Raw genomic sequence first — 21,303 nt, 5'->3', positions numbered from 1 at the left:
CTATTAATATGCAAGGGGATGTTATTTTCCCTAAGGGACACTAATATGAACACAAGATGATTCAAAAGACATTTCTTTGGCCAAATCTTTTTTGTACCCTTGACTGACAATTCCATTTCTTCCTTCCATAGGTGCAACTCCTTCATTGAAAATACCTCTGCTGTCAAGAAGCCTCAGGCCAAACTCAAGAAAATGCACAATTTAGGACACAAAAGCAACAGCCCTCCCAAAGAGCCTCAACCTCAAAGGGTGGAAGAGATCTACAGGGCCTTGAAAAATGGACTTGAGTAAGAACATTAAACCCACTCATGTGCCAAGACCTCCTTCCTTTCTAAAATACCCGGCGGGTCAGAAAAAGGCTAGTCATATGAAATAATTTTAAAATGCCTCTGTAGGAGGTGTTTTATTCTTGCACCAACATCGGGGAAGCCTTTAATGGGTTCCAACAATCTGAAGTATGTGGGGCTTCCATGTTATATCCATAACATTGAAGGAGACTCAGAAAACAAATGTGTTTTATATTTATCTCTGTACAGTATTGCATTTCACTTGAACGGTGGGCAAGCATATCTAAAGATGCTGAAGAAGGGTTCTGAAACCTTCTTGAGCATATCACAGGGATTGCTTGTCCAGAATAAAGCTTCCCTCGTGTAGTGAGGGAAACCCTGGTGGCGTAGTGGTTAAGAGCTACGGCTGCTAACCAAGAGTTAGGCAGTTCGAATCCACCAGGCTCTTCTTGGAAACTCTATGGGGCAGTTCCACTCTGTCCTATAGGGTCGCTATGAGTCAGAATCAACTCGACAGCAACGGGTAATGTAATGAGACACCTGCAGCCAGTGTTGTATTTAACTGGATAAAATCCTTTCAGCCCAGAATGATTCCAGACATGTCTTGCTCCTTCCCTCCCCAGTGGTTTTTCTTTTCTGGACATTTAGCCTCACAGGAGTTCTCCTTTTTGACCATCTGGATGCTTTCAGATGCAACTGCTAGAGCTTTCAAAATCCTGAGAGGTTGAGAAAGTACAGAGCCCCCTGCCCTACCTGCCCTCTGCAGAGCAAGGCTCAGATTCTTCATCTTTTTTCAGAAGGAAAAGGTCAGCAATCGGCACCAGGCTCCACTTGATGGTCACAGAGCTCATGTTTCTGTCTCGTCTTATCTTTGCAGTGAATATCTGGAGGTTCACCAGACGGAGCTGGACAAGTTGACAGCTCAGTTAAAAGATATGAGAAGAAACTCTCGCCTGGTAGGTACCACCCCATCATTAAGATGTTCACACGGTGTTCTTTTTTCAGCTAAGTACCTTCTATTTGATAGGGGTGGGGATGAGCGTTTAAAGAAAAGCAGATTCAACAGGTAAGGTACTGTCTGCATCCTGGTGTGTATTTTAGAAGGAAGAAGGAGGTTAAATTTTCTTCTTCATACTTTTCTAAATTTTCCAGATAAATTTTATAATCAGAAAAAAAATTTTTTTTTAACTCCCTAAAAAAAAGGAAACATACCATTGCCATTGAGTCAATTCTGACTCATGGTCACTCCACGTGTTACAGGGTAGAAATGCTCCATAGGGTTTTCTTGACTGTAATCTTTATGGAAGCAGATTGCCAGGCTTTTCTTCCACAGCTCTGCTGGGCGAATCCAAGCCACCAACCTTTTTGTTGGTAGCCAAGCACAAACTGTTTTGCCACATTCTCTGTGCCCCTTTTCATTTATAAGGAAATGAAAAGTTGGCGTTCTCCCGGTATATTAATAGTATAGAATTTGAAACCCAGAACTTCTGCTTTATTTCCAATTTTAAAAAAAAAAATATATAAGTCAGTGATGCCAGGGAGGGAAAGGAGGCCTGGGGTAACAACTATGTGAAGCTGGAAGAGTTCCTGGTCAGATCAGTTATATATTGTATTGCTCAAGATGTCTGTAAAATCCCTCTGTTTTAATGAATTTGTGAAGATTTGCCTGATGAAGAGGTATTTCTAATTATTCACTATGTTAAATGACTTTGTTCATTTCTAAATGATACTGCACCTTAATGTTTAAAGGCATTAGAAAGCTCAAGGACAGTCTCATATACCTAGGAGGTATATGTATTTTCTTTTTTTGGTATATTATTTCAGCATATTATTTTCTTTTTTAGGAGCACTAAAATGTATATTGTCCTTTTTAAAGGAATCAGGTTAAAATACTTTATATTCTAATGATACTGCCATTGCCCCAATCTTTGTGGCATTCTTTATGGAATGGCTTTCAGAGCTTTGGAATGCCCATGACCATCCTCAATGGCAGCAAGTTTTCCTCCTTGGAGAACAAGGGCAAGGGCTTTCATGAAGCTGGGCCCTAGTGTTCCCTAAAAATCAAAACCAAGCTAGTTGCCTTCAAGTCAACACCAACTCATGGTAACCCTAGGTGGGCAGGGTAGAACTGAGCTCCATAGGGCTTTCAGTGGCTGATTTTTCAGAACTCGATCACCAGGCCTTTCTTCCAAGGCTGAGTGCTAAAGTCTTTGCACCACCCAGGGGCTCCAAACCCATAAAAAAAACCAAACCCGTTGCTGTAGAGTCAATTCCAACTCATAGTGACCCTGTAGGATAGAGTAGAACTGCCCCATAGAGTTTCCAAGCTGTATGGAAGCAGACTGCCACGTCTTTCTCCCATGGAGTGGCTGGTGGGTTTGAACCACTGACCTTTCAGTTAGCAGCTGAGCGGTTAACTCTTTATACCAGCCAGGGACTCTAGAGTTTTCTAAAAGTTCTTCCTATAGAGAATGCAGTTCTGGTGCCACTTGAGGATGTCCCCTTGGTCTCCTCAGCACTCAGTGTGAGCAGTATCTCTACCCACACACCAACTACCATGAGCGCACAGAAAATGAACTTGGTGTAAAAGTTTGTGAAAAGCATATTACTGTCCTCAAGAACTCCTTGCTAAATACTAATTTTACATGTTTAAACAGGCAGCCAAGGTATTTTTAACACATGTATCACTGCTACATTTTATGGTAACACCATTTTTTTTTTTTAATTTGAAAAACAAGTATTACATGGTCTTCACTATGTAAGAGAAGAAAGTTCAAAGCAAGTGAAAATTTAAGGCGCCAATGGGCAGAGAGGACTGGCAGAAACTCTGAAAACATGGAGTATAGATAAATACTGGCTTTTGAAAATATTTTTACTGGTATTTAAAATAAGCCATATGTTCTGCTGTGTGTATCTTCTCAGTAGCAACAACAAAAAATTAAATAAAAATTTTTTAAAAAGGCATCGGGTACTAGCGGATATAATTGTAAGTCAGGAAGGCACAGTGCCTTTCTGAGACCAGTACAGATGGACATGGGTGAAAGGAAATACCAGCGCAAGTCCAACTGTGGGAAAAGCGAAAACAGAAATAAACCACTCACTCTGGGATGACAAAAAAAGAAAGTTATTAATCCTGACTTAAAAGATGGGAGATGCTTCACAATGATGGTGAACAAGGAACGTCTCCTTTAACGTAACCAGAGTTGTCCCCAAAAAGCAATGTATCAGTACTAATAAGAAAGCATTTGTCTGGACTTGAACTCACCTATGACCCATAAACATATTCAATAAAATGTCTCAGAGAAAATGTACACACCTCCCCAAAAAACGTAAAGTTCACCAAAAGGGATATTACTTTATATAAACACCCACTGCCATCGAGTCGATTCCAACTCATAGCGACCCTATAGGACAGAGTAGAACTGCCCCGCAGAGTTTCCAAGGAGTGCCTGGCAGATTCGAACTGCCAACCTCTTGATTGAGAGCCATAGCACTTAACCACTATGCCACCAGGGTTTCCAATATATGTGTGTGTGTGTATATATATATGTAGTGTTTTAGGTGAACATTTATAGTGCAAATTAATTTTTGATTCAAAAATTTTATACACAGGTTGCTTTGTGACATTGGTTGCAATCCCCAGGAATATGACTTTTAAAAACCTCCACCGTAAGATATTAGAATGTGTTCCAGGGATTCTCAGAAGGCATTCCACACAAGGTGTCATGTGGCACCTGATAATTACTTTCTGTTGACAAGTTAACACGTTGAGAGGCAAAACATCTGCCTAGTGAGCTGATCTGTGCGCCTATTTTCCTATTTTTTCCTAAAATAAATAGCACCCTAAAGAAAGCATTATTTGTTGTTCGGTGTGCCAATATGCATACTTCTTAAGTTGTTTATCATGACATGAAAAACATCTCTCATGCTACAAAGTCTTCTTGGAGAATACAGTCAATTTAAATGTGTTTATCTTAAATTTGTGTTAATATATTTTTAAAAAATAAGCCGGAATTTTACTCTTTCAAAGCAAATGCCAAAGAACTCAGCCAAACTATGCATTTTAGAGATGACCATTATTTCACAGATAATGCAAAATTGCAGGCTAAATCCCTCTAGTAATATCAGTAACGATTTGGGAAAGATACGTTTTAATCCAGGTATTTCTTTATTTTAGGGCGTGCTGTATGACCTAGACAAGGTAAGTTTTCATTCTGTGTTGCGATGCTGCTGAAATATTAAACCCTGTATCCTTGAGGAGAAGTCCGGAAGAGATGCTCTTAGGGACAGTAAGATTTTAGATAACTAGTGGTTTTTCTAATCCTGGAAAAAGCCATGCTTTTGTCCAATGAGAGTGATGAATACGTACTGCCATCAACAGATCCAATAAAGTGTTTAAGGTTACTTCCATAAAAATGCCACCTGGTTGTAGGGCTTCTCAGCCATTTGGTAAGTTTGGAAACCCTTCGCCATGTTTTTTCCAAGTATTAGCTACCATACTCCATCAAATCTGTGACATCTTTGATTGGAAAATGTACCATTCCTTTACATGCTGCTAGAAAAAAAAAAAATGGTTCCAGCCAATTCTGACATAATTCTTTCTTTTTCACTTGAAATTTGTGTTTTATACATATTGACACGCTCTTCTAGGCCTATTTAGACGTGCAGTCTTTTAAATTATTATTATATACGATGCTGCTCTCCATGCACACAGTAACTTTTTTTTTTGCTGATGAATCTTTGTATAATCTTTTTGATGAGATTTTAATAGGCAGTTAAATGTAATGCCTATAATACCAGCAATACATGTAATACAAATGAAGGGATGACACCAACAACTGTGATTGTCTCTGAGCATGCTCAGACAGCTATCTGCCTCCTGGCCAGTAGCAATTGTAAAATGCACCTCAATTTCAGAGACACAAAGATGGGGGGAGGGAGTCCATCTTGGAACTGATTAAATATGCTATTATGAAGCATTTTATGTATTCTCCATTACAGCACTGTCCTTCCAGAAATCCAATGCATTCTGTTTGGTTAGTCTGCTTTGGTGTTAAAGACAAGGATTCCAGGAATTCACTGAAGTTCATCTCTTAGGATACTTATTGAGTATTTTAAGTAATACTTTCCAGGTTGACCTTAGAGAAGCTCTACAATAGCGGCAAAGATAAGGAAACAGGGGAAATAGAATCTTCTGGTACTTTTGGGTCTGAGAGAATTAAGGCAATATCCTCACAAGCCTAGAATAATGAAACTGCAAATGGCTGTACTTTTTCAAATGTCCTCTTTTAATTCCAGCAAATTAAAACAATCGAAAGGTACATGAGACGCCTGGAGTTTCACATTAGTAAGGTAAGTGACATTCCTGTTGTGTTTCTTCGTCTCCGTTTTTCAGTTCTCAGTTACTGACCAATGCGCCTTTGGCCTAAGCTGAGCATCTAGCCCCTGGAGAATTTCTTAGTTAATTGATTCCTAAGCAGATAACCAATTAAGGCCTCCCACAGGCAAAAGAGATGGAGGAACAATGAGAACGAAAAGCCTGATAACCTAGCACTGTTTTGACTGTACTTTAGCAAACGTTCATTAAGTGCTTTCTCTGTAGCTTGCACTGTGCTTGGCAGAGGGCTTACAGCCTCAGCATCATGTGCTTAGAGATAAGATTGAGTCAAACTGACCCTACAAAAATGTCTTACATGGCAACTTCACTTTCTGGTCCCACATTCAACTTGGTACCATATATACTTCCTCATGAAAGCCTTTGAAGTACTAAAAGTCAGCTGTCACGGGCTTCCCTAAATCTTTCTGAAATTCTTGGTTCTTTCTGCTCCTCTTCATATGCCTTTCCACCGAAATTGCTTCACTAGATGGTCCCAATTTATACCGTTCCTGACATCCAGCTCTGAACCTTATAAATAGTTCACAGTTGGTCCAGCTAGCCTTCTACGGAGTGGAACTATCACCCCTTTGTTTTGGACGCTCAGGAATTATTGGTGTGACCTAGACCAAGTCTCCCTTTGGAGACAGGTAAGTCTCGCCATTAGCCATTCCTCTTCACATCACATTGTTCCCATCCACCCTCATCTGTCTCACTTTCAAGTGGGAGACTGGGTGGTTTTACAGAGGAGTCAGAAGCCTTAGGTTCTAGTCCCAGGTTCGGCCGCGTACTCACTGGGCCATATAATCTATGTGGACCCTGACTTTCCACTCTGAAATGGGGGTGGGGAGGGGCATGTACTCAATCCAGATAATCCTAAGGGTCCTTTCTGCTTTAAATTCCATGATGATTTATATGTGTATATTGTTGTGGATTCTGACTCGTGGCGACCCCGTGTGTGCAGAGTAGAACTGCTCCGTAGGGTTTTCAAGGGCGTGACCTTTCAGAAGCAGATTGTCAGGTTTGTCTTCCAAGGTGCCTCTGGGTAGGTTTGAACTGCCAAGCTTTCGGCTGTAGCAGTCGAGCATGTAACCATTTGCACCACTCAGCCCTACCTTTATGTGTGTATAGTTATGTATATATTACTGCTTTGTACGTTCCCACTTTGAAAGACATTTACTACCTAGGCAAATCCGATACTGCTCCTATTGCTGATAAACTCAATACATAAAACAATGAAATCCATTAGAAGGTATTGTGTGGCAGGCAAGCCTCGACAAATTATTTTGCTAAGTTTGAGAAACAGAAAGAAAACAAAATCAGTATTAGGTCGGTTGTATTTCTTAATCTTGTATCTGTTCATGTTAGATACAACACTCCTGCTGGTTTTTAAAGGTCAGTGGTACTGTATGCGTCATCTTATGTAGGAGACCTAGGAAATGACAAAAACCCTGGTGGCGCAGTGGTTAAGAGCTACGGCTGCTAACCAGAAAGTCGGCATTTGGAATCTACCAGGCGCTCCTTGGAAACTCTATGGGGCAGTTCCACTCTGTCCTTTAGGGTCACTATGAGTCATAATCGACTCGATGGCATTTTTTTTTTTTTTTAGTGTTCGCATGTAGGGTAAGTATTACTGACATCTATGTAGAGAAAGCAATTATGGAAAAGTATGCTACCTTAAGGGGAGTAAGACCATGGGTGGCACAAATGGTTTACACTCGGCTGCTAACCCAAAAGTTGGCGGTTCAAACCCACCCACTGACTGTGCGGAAGAAAGACCTTGCTAACTGCTTCTGTAAAGGTTGCAGCCAAGAAAACCCTATGGAGCAGTTCTACTCTGTAACACAGGGGCTGACTCGATGGCACCTAACAACAAAAGGTATTAGTAATGTTTTTTAGTGAACAGCCAAAACTTTGCCTGCAGAAAAAAAGCAATTTCTTAAATTCTAAAATCTGGTATATTCATCGCCATTTTCTTCTGGATCTGCAGCTTCAGCCCCCTTTTTGAGAGAACAAAGTTGGTACTGAAATAAAAATTCACGTGTTGCAGTAGTAATACGCTGCGTTTGCTTCTGCTAATCGCTGGAGATGTCCTCCTTTGTTATCTGCCTAAAAATCCCTGTAACCGATTACAGTTAGTTTAGTGTGTTTATTACTTAAGGTCCTATAAGACTGTAGAGATCAGCGTCACTGGGAATAACTTTAGAACAGGTTTTCTCAACGTCGACATGATTGCCATTTTAGGGTAATTCTTTGTTGTCGGGGGTCGTCCTGTGCATTGTAGGATGTTTAGCAGCCTCTCCAGCCTCCACTCAGTAGATGCCAGTAGCATCACCCCAGTTGTGACAACTAAAAATGTCTCCAGAGATGGTCAAATGTCCCCTGGAGGGCAAAATTGCCCCCAGGTGATTGAGAATCACTACCTTAGAATTATTAAGTGATTAAAAAAAAGTATTAAGTGATTATCAGTCTTATGATAACGAGTACGAACAATAGTCGTTTCCAGAAGGTATATTACTGTTTTGAAGCATAAGTGAGGAGGTGTAGCAGGAACAAAGTTCGTTTTCATTGCTTCGGTTAATTTTTTTTATTGTGGTGTCATTTACAAACAAAAAAAAATTCACACTTCTTCAGTGTTCAGTTTGATAAGTTTGGGCAATTGTGCTTCACCCTAACTTTAAGAATAACTCAATAACCTCATTTTCCCTCTTAATTATTGAGCCAAGATTTTAACAAAAATTGGTTTTAATAAATAACATCTAGTTCTTTAAAAAAAAAAAAAAAAGCTGAATCTGGATATGTGACTATCACCTTGTAACAATACCTCTTAAAGTGATAATCACCTACTATGTTACAAAGTTTTCACCTTGGTGTGAAACTACAAACTCTTTTAGTGCTTGTTCCATATGTATAGAACATTCCTGGTAGCTCAGTGGTTAAGGGCTATCTATGGCTGCTAACCAAAAGGTTGGCAGTTCGAATCCACCAGCTGCTCCTTGGAAACCCTATGGGGCAGTTCTGCTCTGTCCTGTAGGGTTGCTATGAGTTGAAATGGACTCAACAACAAGAGGTTTGTCTTCATTACCCAATATTTGTCTTGCACAGTCTACCAATATTAAACACATTTTCGTTTTATATAATTTGAAAATTTGAAAAGAAGGGTCAAAGTCGAATCCTTTTAAAAGTAGAAAATGGTTCATAGTGGCTAGTGCAGAAAGTGTTTTCACACACTTCTCTCCAAGGTTTTCCATGTGGAGGTCAAAAACATCAGGTAACTTAAGCGCTTAACAATGACTTATGTAATGTCTTCCAAGCATGACAACTGTTTATAGCCCTTGTGTTTCCTGTTTTGATTCTAACAGGTAGATGAACTCTATGAAGCTTATTGTATCCAAAGACGCCTCCAAGATGGTGCCAGCAAAATGAAGCAAGCCTTTGCAACGTCCCCTGCCAGCAGAGCTGCTCGGGAGAGTCTCTCTGAGATCAGCCGGAGCTACAAAGAGTACACAGAGGTATGGCTTACCCATTTAGGTGCTGAACCCCACCTAGCCTGATCAGAATTGTTGCTGACTGCCAAGAACAAGGCGAATGTTCTTCATTCCATTCCTTAGAGAGATAAATTTTACCATTTGCCTGGCTTGCCTTTTTGGAGGTGATCAGTGGAATTTATTTAATGACTATCTAGTAACGTGGTTGGTGGTATTTTTGCATAGGGCTTTCACTGAACTTGAGAGCACGTATGCCTCTCTGAATCCCACGCATCACCTATCAGGCATTCATCCCCTGGTGCCTTGCGACATGTTTCTTCACATGCTTGTTTTACCCTGACTACAAGATTTTAGACTCTTCAAAGGCACACAGTGGTCTAATTATCTACTTCTTTGTGTTCCTTCCTTGCGTGATCTGTACAAGTAGACTACAAGTGCTTACTGAAAAATTCAACAAATGAAGGAATAAGCCACATGGCTCTGGTTTTTGCCACATAAATGTGCTTCCAGATTCTCTAGTGTATAATCTGTTGTTGTTATCGTTAGCTGCAATCAAGTCAGCCCTGACTCACGGTGACCCATGTGTTACAGAGTAGAACTGCTCCGTAGGGTTTTCTTAGCTGTGATCTTTACGGAAGCAGATGTGCCAGGCCTTTCTTCCACAGAGCGGCTCGGTGGGTTTGAACCACCACACTTTAGGTTAGCAGTATCGCAAACTGCTTGCACCACGTGGGCTTCCAATCTAATCTAGCTTAGTCTGTGGAAGTTGAATGGACACTGAGGTTAAAATGGCTACTCTGGGTGTCAGAGTGGGGAGTCAGTCCCCCTGCTTCCTCAGACTTTTTACTGTGAATTTTTCCTTCTCTCTCAAAGGGGACAAAGAACTGTGAACAGAAGTGTGCCTTCTTTAGACCTGTCTCTGGGGCCCTAGCATGTGACATGGGAGGTTTTCACTCCTGAGTCACCCGAAACCAATGTCGTTGATGAAATGCATGAATTATTGAAGCAGGACTTCTCAGTAGCCCATGAGCCCTGGGTGAGAGATCAAATTTCATGAATGAAGTCATCCGCCTGGTGAGGGTCTGTCACACAATCCCCAGAGCTGAGAATCTGCCTCAGCCCTGGGACTGGAGGGGCTTCCTGAATGACTTGTGGCAGAATACCTTCCCACCTCCAGTCCAATGCTGCCTCTCGTCTGAGCTAATTTGTCCCTTAGTTTCTTAGTGTCTCTATAGCAGAAATAGCACAAGTGGGTGGGTGGCTTTAACAAACAAAAATTTATTTTCTCACCGCTTAGAAGGCTAGAAGTCCTAATTCAGGGCACAGGCTCTACGGAAAGGCCTTCTGTCTCTGTCACCTCTGGGGGAAGGTCCTTGTCTCTTTAGCTTCTGTTCCTTGGCTCTTTGGGGATCGTCGTGTGGCATGGCATCTCTCTCCCCCCATTGCTGCTTTCTCAGTGCTTGGTTCTTAATCAGCTCCTTTTATATCTCAAAAGAGATTGCCTCGAGACACACCCTACACTAATATTGTCTCGTTAACATAACGACAACAAAAAAAAAACATTCCCAAAGGGGATTATAACCATAGGTATAAAAAAAAAACAAACCCATTGCTGCTGACTCATAGCAACCCTATAGAACAGAGTTTAACTGCTCCATAGGGTTTCTAAGGAGTGGCTGGTGGATTTGAACTGCCAGCCTTTTGGTTAGCAGCCATAGCACACCGTAGCTCTTAACCACTGCACCACCAGAGCTTCAACCACAGGTATAAAAAAACCAAAACCAAACCCGTTGCTGTCGAGTCCATTCTGACTCATAGTGACCCTGTAGGACAGAGTAAAACTGCCCCGGAGGGTTTTCAAGGAGCACCTGGAGGATTTGACCTGCGGACCTTTATGGTTAGCAGACATAGCTCTTAACCACTGCACCACCAGGGTTCCCAGGCATACGGGTTAGCATTTACAGCACACATTTTGGGGAGGACACAGTTCAGTCCACAACATCCCTTCTCATGGCCTGAAATGGGGCTTCTTAACCTAAGTTCCCCCCTTTCAGAATAATGTCTTGTAAATGCATAGAATACATGGGAATTCAAAGGAAACAAATGATACTGAAATAGGATTGTTTTAATACTGTCAGTGCAGTTTTCAAAATATTTTAAAAAAACCAAATTTGAGATATAGTGCTCTGCTGCTCCTTATTAACACATCAGATAATAAGATCTCTGGCAGCAGGTCTAATACCTACTGAAATTTCAAAGTAGTGAAAAGTTGTAGTCGATTTTTCAGGGTGTCTACAACAAACATGGTTTCTACTGGTGACAAAGTCAGGTACTGCTAATACCGATGTGGCTTGTTTGCTTCATTTGTGATATAAGGCAATGTTACGTTTCAGCTAGAGGTTGGTGAAAATAAAGATGTGACTCCCCACCCTGCCCCCATCCAAGTTTATAGACTCCTAAGTTGAGAATCTGTGGCCTAGAAGAAACTCTAGTTCACAAGGCCTTATTTCTACCTGTCTCTGAAATCAGATCAGCTTCTAATTATAGTGGCTGTCGTGGTGCAAACAGTTAAGCACTCAGCTGCTAACCAAAAGGTTGGCAGTATGAGTCCACTCAGAGGCATCTCAGAAGAAGGGCCTGGCCATCGATCTCCAAAAAATCAGCCATCGATAACTCTATGGAGCACAGTTATACCCTGACACACACAGGGTCACCATGAGTCGGAGTCGACAGCAACTGGTTTTGGCCTGTAGTACATAAGCAGACAACTGACCAGCGGCATTTAGGAGCTGCCTGACCTGACACTTTTCAGAAATAGCCACCTCAATCAAGTGCCAGGGCACAGAAACATGACTTCACTCACAAAATCAAAGATGCAGAGTACAGATTTGACAAGAAGAAAGGCTGCCTTAGAGAGACGAGAAGTTCAGGAATTCTGTAGCTTCATGCCTCCTGTGCCATCAGGTGATTTTCTATCTGTCTGTCTTCATATAACCACCATGGAAGCCAGCACTGTATCACAAGGGGCATTGGGGCAAGATCCTCTGCGAACAATATTCGTTAGCAGCTGCGCGTGTGAGACAGAAGAAAATTCTGACCACAGATCTCCCAACCGTTAAAGTAACTGGCCTCTAAGTTTTTCAATAACACTGATAGCCATCTTGACATAACACAGTTGATATTGCTAAAAACCATGACCTGTTCTTTAACAGAGATGCTCAAGGCTCTCTGTTAGAACTTTGGTTCACAATATGGAGTCTTTGTTTCCAGAGTTGTCATGCTGCCCAGAACTCAGGCTTGAGGACATTTCCCCCCACTTTGCTAAGCTGCTTAAGGGCCTGCAAGCTTACAAGGAGAAAGGCAATGCCGTTGTCTTTGCATTTCATCAGTGCACCATTTGAGGAGAATAATCGTATTGGAGCAGAACAAAGTTAAGAATCAGAGACTTTAGCCTTACAAATCAGTCCTGAAGTCCTCCGCAAATAAAATTGAAATGGCTAGTAGTATCTGCCAGCACTCACTGAATTGGCTAGGTTTTAGCTGGAGCCGCCACCCGCAAGACCATAGCCTCCATGGAGGCTGGCTACAGAGGGAGAATCCTGTAGATGCCTCCGGGGTGGGGGCTGGAATGGGGACCCTGCTTAGAATAGCAGAGGTGGTGCCTAAAGCTTATGCTGTGATGAACCCCTGAAACTACTGCCCTTAGATAATCTTTAAACTTTAAGCCAAAATATTGCTTGAAGTCTTTCTTAATACCAAATATTAGTTTAGCTTAACCAGTAAAGAATGTCTGCCTTGAGCATTGTTATCTTTCAAGGGCTATCTATGTGGGATCAAGCTGACAACAGCAACTCAGAAGATTAGATAGGCACCTTAGGGGACAGTGAGTTTATGTCATTGGAGGAGGAACAACTCAGAAAAGGAGGGTGAGAATCCATGTCACTAAATTGCACATGTAGAAACTGTTGAATTGGTGTATGTTTTGTTGTGTATATTCTCAACAACGACAAATTGCTGTATGATCCAGCAATTCCACTCCTAGGTATACACTCAAAAGACCTGAAAGCATTATTCACAGTAGCCAAAAGGTGGAAACAACTCAAGTGTCCCTCAACAGATGAATGGATAAATAAAAAGGGGTATATCCATACAATGGAATATTACTTAGCCTTAAAGAGAAATGAAGTCCTGATACATGCTATGACATGGATTAACCTTGAAAACACTTTGCCGAGTAAAATAAGTCAGACACAAAAGGACAATTACTGTATGACCCCACCTGTATGAAATTCGTAGAGAAGGCAAATGTATATAAAGACAAAAGTTTTTTTAGTGGTTGGGGACTAGAGGGGAATAGGCAGTTATTGCTTAAGAGGTACAGAGTTTCTGTTTAGCGAGATAAAAAACATCAGGCAATGGATAGTGGCTGATGGCTGCACAACATGGTGAATGAAACTTAATGTTACTGAATTGTACACTGAAAAAATGGTCAAAATGGCAATTTAAAAAAAAAAATTTCTTATACTTTTTTAAAATTGTATTTTAGATGAGGGTTTACCAAGCAAATTAGTTTCTCATTAAACAGTTAATACACACATTGTTTTGTGACATTGGTTGCCAACCCCACGACATGTCAACACTCTCCCCTTCCTGACCTTGGGTTCCCCATTACCAGTTTTACTGTCCCCTCCTGCCTTCTAGTCCTTGTCCCTGGGCTGGTGTGCCCCTTTAGTCTTGTTTTGTTTTATGGGCCTGTCTGATCTTTGGCTGAAGGATGAACCTCAGGAGTGACTTCAGCACTGAGTTAAAAGGGTGTCCGGGAACCATACTCTCAGGGTTTCTCCAGCCTCTGTCAGACCAGTAAGCCTGGTCTTTTTTGTGTATGTGTGTAAGTTAGAATTTTGTTCTACATTTTTCTCCAGCTCTGTCTGGAACCCTCTATTGTGATCCCTGTCAGAGCAGTCAGTGATGGTAGCCGGGCACCATCTAGTTGTGCTGGACTCAGTCTGATGGAATTGTAGTAGTTGTGGTCCATTAGTCCTTTGGACTAATGTTTCCCTTGTGTCTTTGGTTTTCTTCATTCTCCCTTGCTCCAGACAGGGTGAGACCAGTGTCGTATCTTAGATGGCCCACTCTCAAGCTTTTAAGACCCCAGACGCTACTCACCAAAGTAGGATGTAGAACATTTTCTTTATAAACTGCCTTACGCAAAATGGGAAATGTTTTGTTATGTATATTTTACCACGATAGAACTTTCTTTAAAAAGCTTATGTTGGCCAAGTTGCAAAAGGACCTGAATGAGGACGATCTGGGCCACTGCACCTTTCCTTTATATTTCTCACTCTGACTGCTCACCTTAGGCCCTCAAACACTGAGGAATTAGACCGGCAGTATCTAACCACACACACAGATGGCATCAGTTCTTCTGCCTTTCCTGTTCCCTCAACCTTCGAGGAAGGCCAGACCCCGGAATTGTTGTTGGGGTGCTGTAGCACTGGCTAGAGCACAGCTGAGCTCCTGAGCTCTGTTTGCCCCAAATTTTTATTAAGAAAAATTTCAAACCTACAGAAAAGTTGAAAGAATAGTATATGTTCCCTTTCTTTCTTTCTCTGCCTTCCTCTCTCCCTTCCTTCCTTCCTTTTCCCCCCCTTTTTTGGCTAAGCCATGTGACAGTAATAACTGGTAGACCTCATGACACTTCACCTGCTAAATATTTTAGCACTATCTCTTAATAGGAACCTATGCAATCTGTGTATCCCCTTATAATCACAGACCATGATCACAATTAAGAGAATTAACAATAGTTTTATAGAATTATCTAAATCCCGTCCATATTCAAACTGCCCCTCTTTGGTCCAATAATGTCTTCTATAGCTATTTTAGTTTATTTAAGGTCCCTAAATATTTTTAGGTGGTGCAAATGGTTTGCACTCAACTACTAACCTAAAGGTTGGCCATTCAAACTCACCCAGCGGTGCCATGAAAGAAAGGCCTGGCAGTCTGCTTCCAGAAAGATTACAGCCAAGGAAACCCCATGGAGCAGTTTACTCTGTAACACATGAGTTGCCATGAGTCAGGACTGACTTGGCAACAATTTTTTTTTTTTTTTTTTTGCTTGTTGCTTGTCTTTCAAATCAGGATTACCACATTGCATTTGGTTGTTGTGTTAGTCATCTAGTGCCGCTATAACAGAAATACCACAAGTGGATGGCTTTAACAAAGAGAAATTTATTTTCTCACAGTCTAGTATTTCTCACAAGTCCAAATTCAAGGCGTCGGCTCTGAAGGAAGGTCCTTGTCCTCAACCTTCCCTTGGTTAAGGAGCTTCTCAGGCACAGGGACCCCAGGTCCAAAGGACGTGCTCTGTTCCCGGTGCTGCTTTCTCGGGGGTATGAGGTCCCCAAATCTCTGCTTGCTTCCCTTTCATCTCTTGAGAGATAAAAGGTAGTGCAGGCCACACCCCAGGGAAACTCCCTATACCTTGGAATTAGGGAGGTGACCTGAGTAAAGGTGGTGTTACAATCCCACCCTAATCCTCTCAACATAAAATTACAATCGCAGAACGGAGGACGACCACACAATACTGGGATTCATGGCCTAACCAGGTTGATACACATATTTTTGTGGGGACATAATTCAATCCATGACAGTTGTTATGTCTCTTTAGTCCTTTTTATCTAGATTTTTTTTTTTTTCCCCCACAATACTCCCTTTTTGTAGAGTCCAGGCCTGTTGTTATAGAATAGCTCCATATTCTGGATTTGTTAGTTCATGATATAATTTCACTAGTTTTTCTAGGCCCTAAATGTCCTGTACCCTAGGAGAGGGACTTGCTTAGACTCGGCTTAAACATTTCATGAGGAATACTTTATAGACAGTGCCCCATAACTTACTGCAGACAGATGAATACCTGGCTCCTGTTGTTTGTGCGGTGTTATCCACAGCTGTTAAGAATGTCATGTGCTTTGAACTGTTGTGGGAATGAAGGGGCACTCTAACGCCGTCTCCTGTTCTCTTCACAGAATATGTGCGCCATTGAAGCAGAGCTGGAGAATCTGCTGGGGGAGTTCTCCATCAAAATGAAAGGTATTCTTTTTCTGTTCAGGGAGAGGAAGAAGCGACCTCTGCAGAGCTCCTTGACATTTGAGGGGATATACTATTTTTATATTCCTTGCAAAGACACTGAGTCCCCCACTCTCAACCCTCCCCACTTACATGAATTTACCAATGTCCTAGAACCATCTCATCCTGAGACATACTTAAAAAAAATGTTTATTGTGACAGATTTTCAAACATACACAAAAGGGACGAGAAGATGACATTGAGCCCCCATAAACTCACCACCAGGATTTAATAATTAGCAAGCTGTTGCCACATTGCCCTCACCTATTTTCATGTTTTCTTCTTCCTTTCATGAAATAGTTCAAAATAAAGCCCACATATGTCAGTCCGCCCTCGTATACTTCAGTAAGCATCTCTTCTAGCAGAGGGACACTTTCTTACAAACCACAATGCCAAACGCTCTCACATTATCACATCCAACGTAATGAATAAGCCTTCATTATTAACCCATTCCATTACCAGGTTTCCCCAGTTGTCTCCAAAATGCTTTTCGCAGTCGTTTGTTCAAATCAGAATCCAAATATTATGAATGCTTGCTAAGCATATTTCTTGTTGTTGTTGTGAGCTGCCACGGAGTCAGCCTTGACTCATGGCAAACCCGTGTACAACAGAGTGAAACACTGTGCCATCTCCATGACTGGCTGCAGATCAGACCGTTGTGATCCATTGGGTTTACATCGGCTGATTTTTAAGAATAAATCGCCAGGCCTTTCTTCCTAGTTTGTCTCAGTCCAGAAGCTCCATTGAAACCTGTTCAGCTTCATAGCAACACGCAAGCCTTTACTGACAGACATATCTCTTAAAAACCAAACCAAACCCATTTTCTGACTCACAGTGACCCTGTAGGACAGAGCAGAACTGCCCCATAGGGTTTCCAAGAAGCAGCTAGTGGGTTCGAACAGCTGATATTTTGGTTAGTGGCCTGAGCTCTTCACCACTGTGCCACCAGGGCGCCAACATATCTCTTAGGTTTCCTTTAAATCTAAAGGAGATCCCTACCCCTTTTTTCCTACCATTGACATGTTGCAGAAACCATTGTTGTACAGGATGTCCCACATTCTGGACTTATCTGTTGTCTTCTTTGTGGTGTCACTTAAATTGTTCTTTTATCCCCCATGTTTTCTCTAAATTGCCTGCCAATTTTCGTTCTTCCTGTTAATTCCACCAGGACTGTGCCTTTCCCCTGTTTTTCCCAATGCCTTTTAGGTAGTTATTCCAGAAAGTTCCAATCTATTACTGATTTATGTCATAGCATCTTCAGAACAAAAAGGAACTCTGGTTTTAGAAAATGGAGCATCACTCAGGTGTTGTCAAATTTACAGCTCACTGGCCAGACAGGGCTATCAAACAAGTGGCCATCACACCAAGTCCATTTTTTTTTTTTTTTTTTTTTTGTAGTTTTGGTGTTTTCAGTTGCAGCAGAGGGCTGATGTTTACTCATTTCTTTTCCTAAGTTTTCTTAGCAGCTTGATCCTGGGTTGCTAATAGGACTTAATCACCCTCTTGCCTACTTTACGTAATGAAGGGAGTAAAGATGGAGGACATTTTTTTAAACGCTCTCAACAGAGCTCCTGCTCTTCCATCTCTGCCTCTCTGCTAGAGTGTTCTTTCTTGCCTGATCCTCTTCCTTAGCTTCTGTCTGGACTCAGGCTTTCTTCCATGGGGCCTCTCAGACCAGAAATTGACCCTCCATATTCACCGATTGATTTCTCTTCCTCCAGTTTCCTAATCTAATGTGAAACTCAGAAACTGTGATGCCTTCCAAGGGTAAGGCCCCCATGGAAATCTTCTTCTCCCTCAGCAAAGCAAAAGGGGAGCCCCCTCACACCGCCAAGAAATCCTCTACCTTTGCAATTAGCTACTTTCTTGTCGGTTACTTGTTCTAGCAAAACAACCGCCCCGGAGATACATATTGACAAAAACTGAGAACATTTCATAATATTCTCAGACCTGGTAACCCCAACTTCCTCCTACCACACCCTTCTACACTTCTCTTTTTCCACATCCCCAACACAAAGGAGGTGGGGGCGGGGTGAAGGTGATGATGAAAAAGACAGTTGATCAAACCTTGCTGACTCCTGCTATTTGGCCAGGCACTTAGGATGCATCCTGACGGAAGCTTCCCGGCTTTGAGTTCCACATAATCTACTGGAAAAAATGGACATAGGAGACAGTGTGTTCTAATTCAGTGAGATTAACGACCTCCTAGACCAAGAGTGGAAACCCTGGTGGCATAGTGGTTTAGTGCTACGGCTGCTAACCAAAGGGTCAGCAGTTCAAATCCACCAGGCGCTCCCTAGAAACTCTATGGGGCAGTCCTACTCTGTCCTATAGGGTTGCTATGAGTCAGAATTGACTCGATGGCACTGGGTTTTTTTTTGGGGGGGGGGTAGACCAAGAGCGTAATCAGACTGCTGCAGAAGTTGGGGTGGAAAAAGGACTCCACAGAGTAATCTTTGAATTAGAATGCACAAGATTTTTATAGGCAACTGGAACAGCACTGGAATAGCCCGTACCAAAGAAAGGGACCAGTAGCCTAGTGGGTCTACAGCGCTGTTGGAAGAAGACTCATGGAGAGTTAGTGGTAGCCACATTGTGAAGAGCCTCAAATGCCAAGCTAAACCATAGAACTAGATCCATGAGCTCTCAGCCAGCATGGAGGTTAAGAGCTCTGGTGCCTTAGGGAGAACTGGTTCTCTTCCCAATTACTGTACTTAGTTCCCATTAAGTTTCAGCTTTCAGGGCAGTTAGGAGAGCTCAGGCTTCTGGAGAGGAAAGGAACACCAGCAAGCTAGTAAATTTGCATTACTTTTGCCTGGTCCATTATTCAGTAAGACTTGTGGTGGGAGTCACATTCATCTACTTGGCTGTTTTCCTTGGATTGGGAAGTATGACTCTTGGAAAGGAAAATCATCATAGAAGTAGGAAAATTGACGGGGAGAATTCTTCTGGCAGAACATTGTGAGCAGAGGAAGAAAATGGTGTGTGGTGCAGAGGTGTAGGGTGGGTAAGAGCGTCCGGGGCAATCTCTAAGCTGGGCCTCCCCGTACGCCATTTCAAGATGAATAGACCTTGTTAGTGACGTGGCATCAGCAGAAACAACAACCCCTCTCCCGTTCAGCTGCCTCAGGCGCCTTTCACATTTATGGAGCTTTGGAATGTCACTCCACACCTTGTCTGGCGCCCCCTTGGACTTGCACGGGGAGGGGGCAGGTCCCCCTCAAACCATCCCCCCATGCCCCTGGTGTAGTGTAGCCTCTGGAGCTCCAAATAAGGCCATGGAGGAGTTTTTCTATCAGTAAGGTGAGAGCACGGTAAAACATCCAGGAAGTATTAGAGGCACCATGAAAACAAAAGTCCTCTGATCCCACTGCCTCCCCATGCCCATCCCTCAGAGGTAGCCCCTCGTGGTGGTTTTTTGAGTGCCCTAATGAAAGCTTTCCAGACAGTGCAGCAGTTATCACAGAACTGCTGAGAAAACATTCAGCTTGTCCTAGCGGTGAAGATCCCCACAGGCCCCCAGACCAGCGCCTGAAGGAAACCTGGCCAGGCCTATAAGACATTAGATTGTAAAGATAATTGCCCCGCTGTTAGTGCCAATTCAGCGACCAGTACCAAGAGCAACCTACACAGCAGATAAAGAAGCACAGCACCAGGACTGTTTTGGCCTAGCTGTCGCCATTTTGGAGCCCTGATGGCTCAGGGGTTAAGAGCTCGGCTGCTAACCAAAAGGTCAGCAGTTCAAATCTGCCAGCTGCTCCTGGAAGCCCTATAGGGCAGTTCTACTCTGTCCTGTAGGGTCAGTATAAGTCAGAATCAACTTGACGGCAATGAGGTTTTTTTTTTTAATCTCCATTTTGGTTCATTATTGCTGTAGTCAGGGAATCAGTGATGTCACTACAAGCGATTTCAAGAAATTTTGCTTTGATAACGTGGGTCAAGAAGCTCAGAAATATCACTATCAAGTACATTTCCCCATTCGGGTAAGCTCTTTGGATATGAAATTTCTGATAATTTTGAAAGAAAAAAAAAATCCTGAAAGAATTTTTCCCCTTTACTCACATTTAGCCAGCAACAATACCAGGTCAGTTACTTTTAAATCTGGCTTTCGTTATAATTGCACAGTTCAACAGGCAATGGATTAATCTTGAGCTAATTTGCTTTTTTTTTTTAATTTGCACCAGTTTTTTAAATAACACTTCATTTTGTGTTGGAATTGGCTTGTCCAGCTTTGGATTTATAAAAGACAGTCAATTGTGCTTTCTTTCAGAAGTATTTAAAAGAAAGACCAACTAAATCCTCCAAAATATTATTCGTGAAAACCACCCTATCTAATTCTGCTTATATTTCAGTAAATCCTTTTAAGTGCCTTGTTATGTTCTAATTATTACTGAAAACTGTTCCTACATGAACTGACTCCCTGGGCAAGAACGAATGGTGAGCTGATGAGTTGCTGCCATCTAGTGGCAGATGGTGGTAACAGTAAATGCATTTTAAGCATCCCTGGTAGCGCAATGAATGGTTAAGGGCTCAGTTGCTAGTGAAAAGGGCAGCAGTTCAAATCCATCAGCTACAACTTGGAAACCTTATGGGGCAGTTCTACTCTGTCCTATAAGGTCACTATGAGTCGGAATTGACTCAACGGCAAGAGGTTTCGACCTTTGCTAGGAGTCCCTGGGTGTCTCAAACAGTTAAGCAGTCAGCTACTAAATGAAAGGCTGATGGGTTCAGTCTCACCCGGAGGCACCAAGGAAGAGTAGCCTGGCGATCTACTTCCAAAAGGTCACAGCCACCAAAACTCTGTGGAGGGAAGTTCTACTCTGACACACGTGGGGCTGCCAGGAGTCAGGATGGACTCAACATCAACTGGTTTGGTACTGGTTTGGTACCTTCACTATTATCTTAAACATGGCACTGTCCCTTAATCAGGGAGAAAGAAGATTCTTCCAACAGTCTCACAACTTTTTAACAGGGCTGTTCAGAGAAGGTAAAAATTGTGTGACACCATCCCCATCACGTTTACATGGGTAAA

The 21,303-nt window shown here is 42.2% G+C and overlaps 1 protein-coding gene across 10 annotated transcripts in view; it reads left to right on the top strand.

The window, feature by feature from the left end:
• Nucleotides 1-21,303, top strand: part of RIPOR2 (RHO family interacting cell polarization regulator 2) — a 296,826-nt gene that overhangs the window by 225,273 nt on the left and 50,250 nt on the right. For all 10 annotated transcript variants that reach the window (XM_064281485.1, XM_064281508.1, XM_064281472.1 and 7 more), the window contains 6 exons: nucleotides 132-287; nucleotides 1,165-1,243; nucleotides 4,465-4,488; nucleotides 5,586-5,639; nucleotides 9,024-9,173; nucleotides 16,172-16,235. In XM_064281485.1, coding sequence (XP_064137555.1) covers nucleotides 132-287; nucleotides 1,165-1,243; nucleotides 4,465-4,488; nucleotides 5,586-5,639; nucleotides 9,024-9,173; nucleotides 16,172-16,235 — 527 coding nt within the window. The remainder of the gene's footprint in view (nucleotides 1-131; nucleotides 288-1,164; nucleotides 1,244-4,464; nucleotides 4,489-5,585; nucleotides 5,640-9,023; nucleotides 9,174-16,171; nucleotides 16,236-21,303) is intronic.

The sequence above is a fragment of the Loxodonta africana genome, chromosome 1 (assembly GCF_030014295.1).
Source record: "Loxodonta africana isolate mLoxAfr1 chromosome 1, mLoxAfr1.hap2, whole genome shotgun sequence".
Taxonomy (NCBI): Eukaryota; Metazoa; Chordata; class Mammalia; order Proboscidea; family Elephantidae; genus Loxodonta; species Loxodonta africana.
This window is presented reverse-complemented; position numbering and strand designations above follow the sequence as displayed.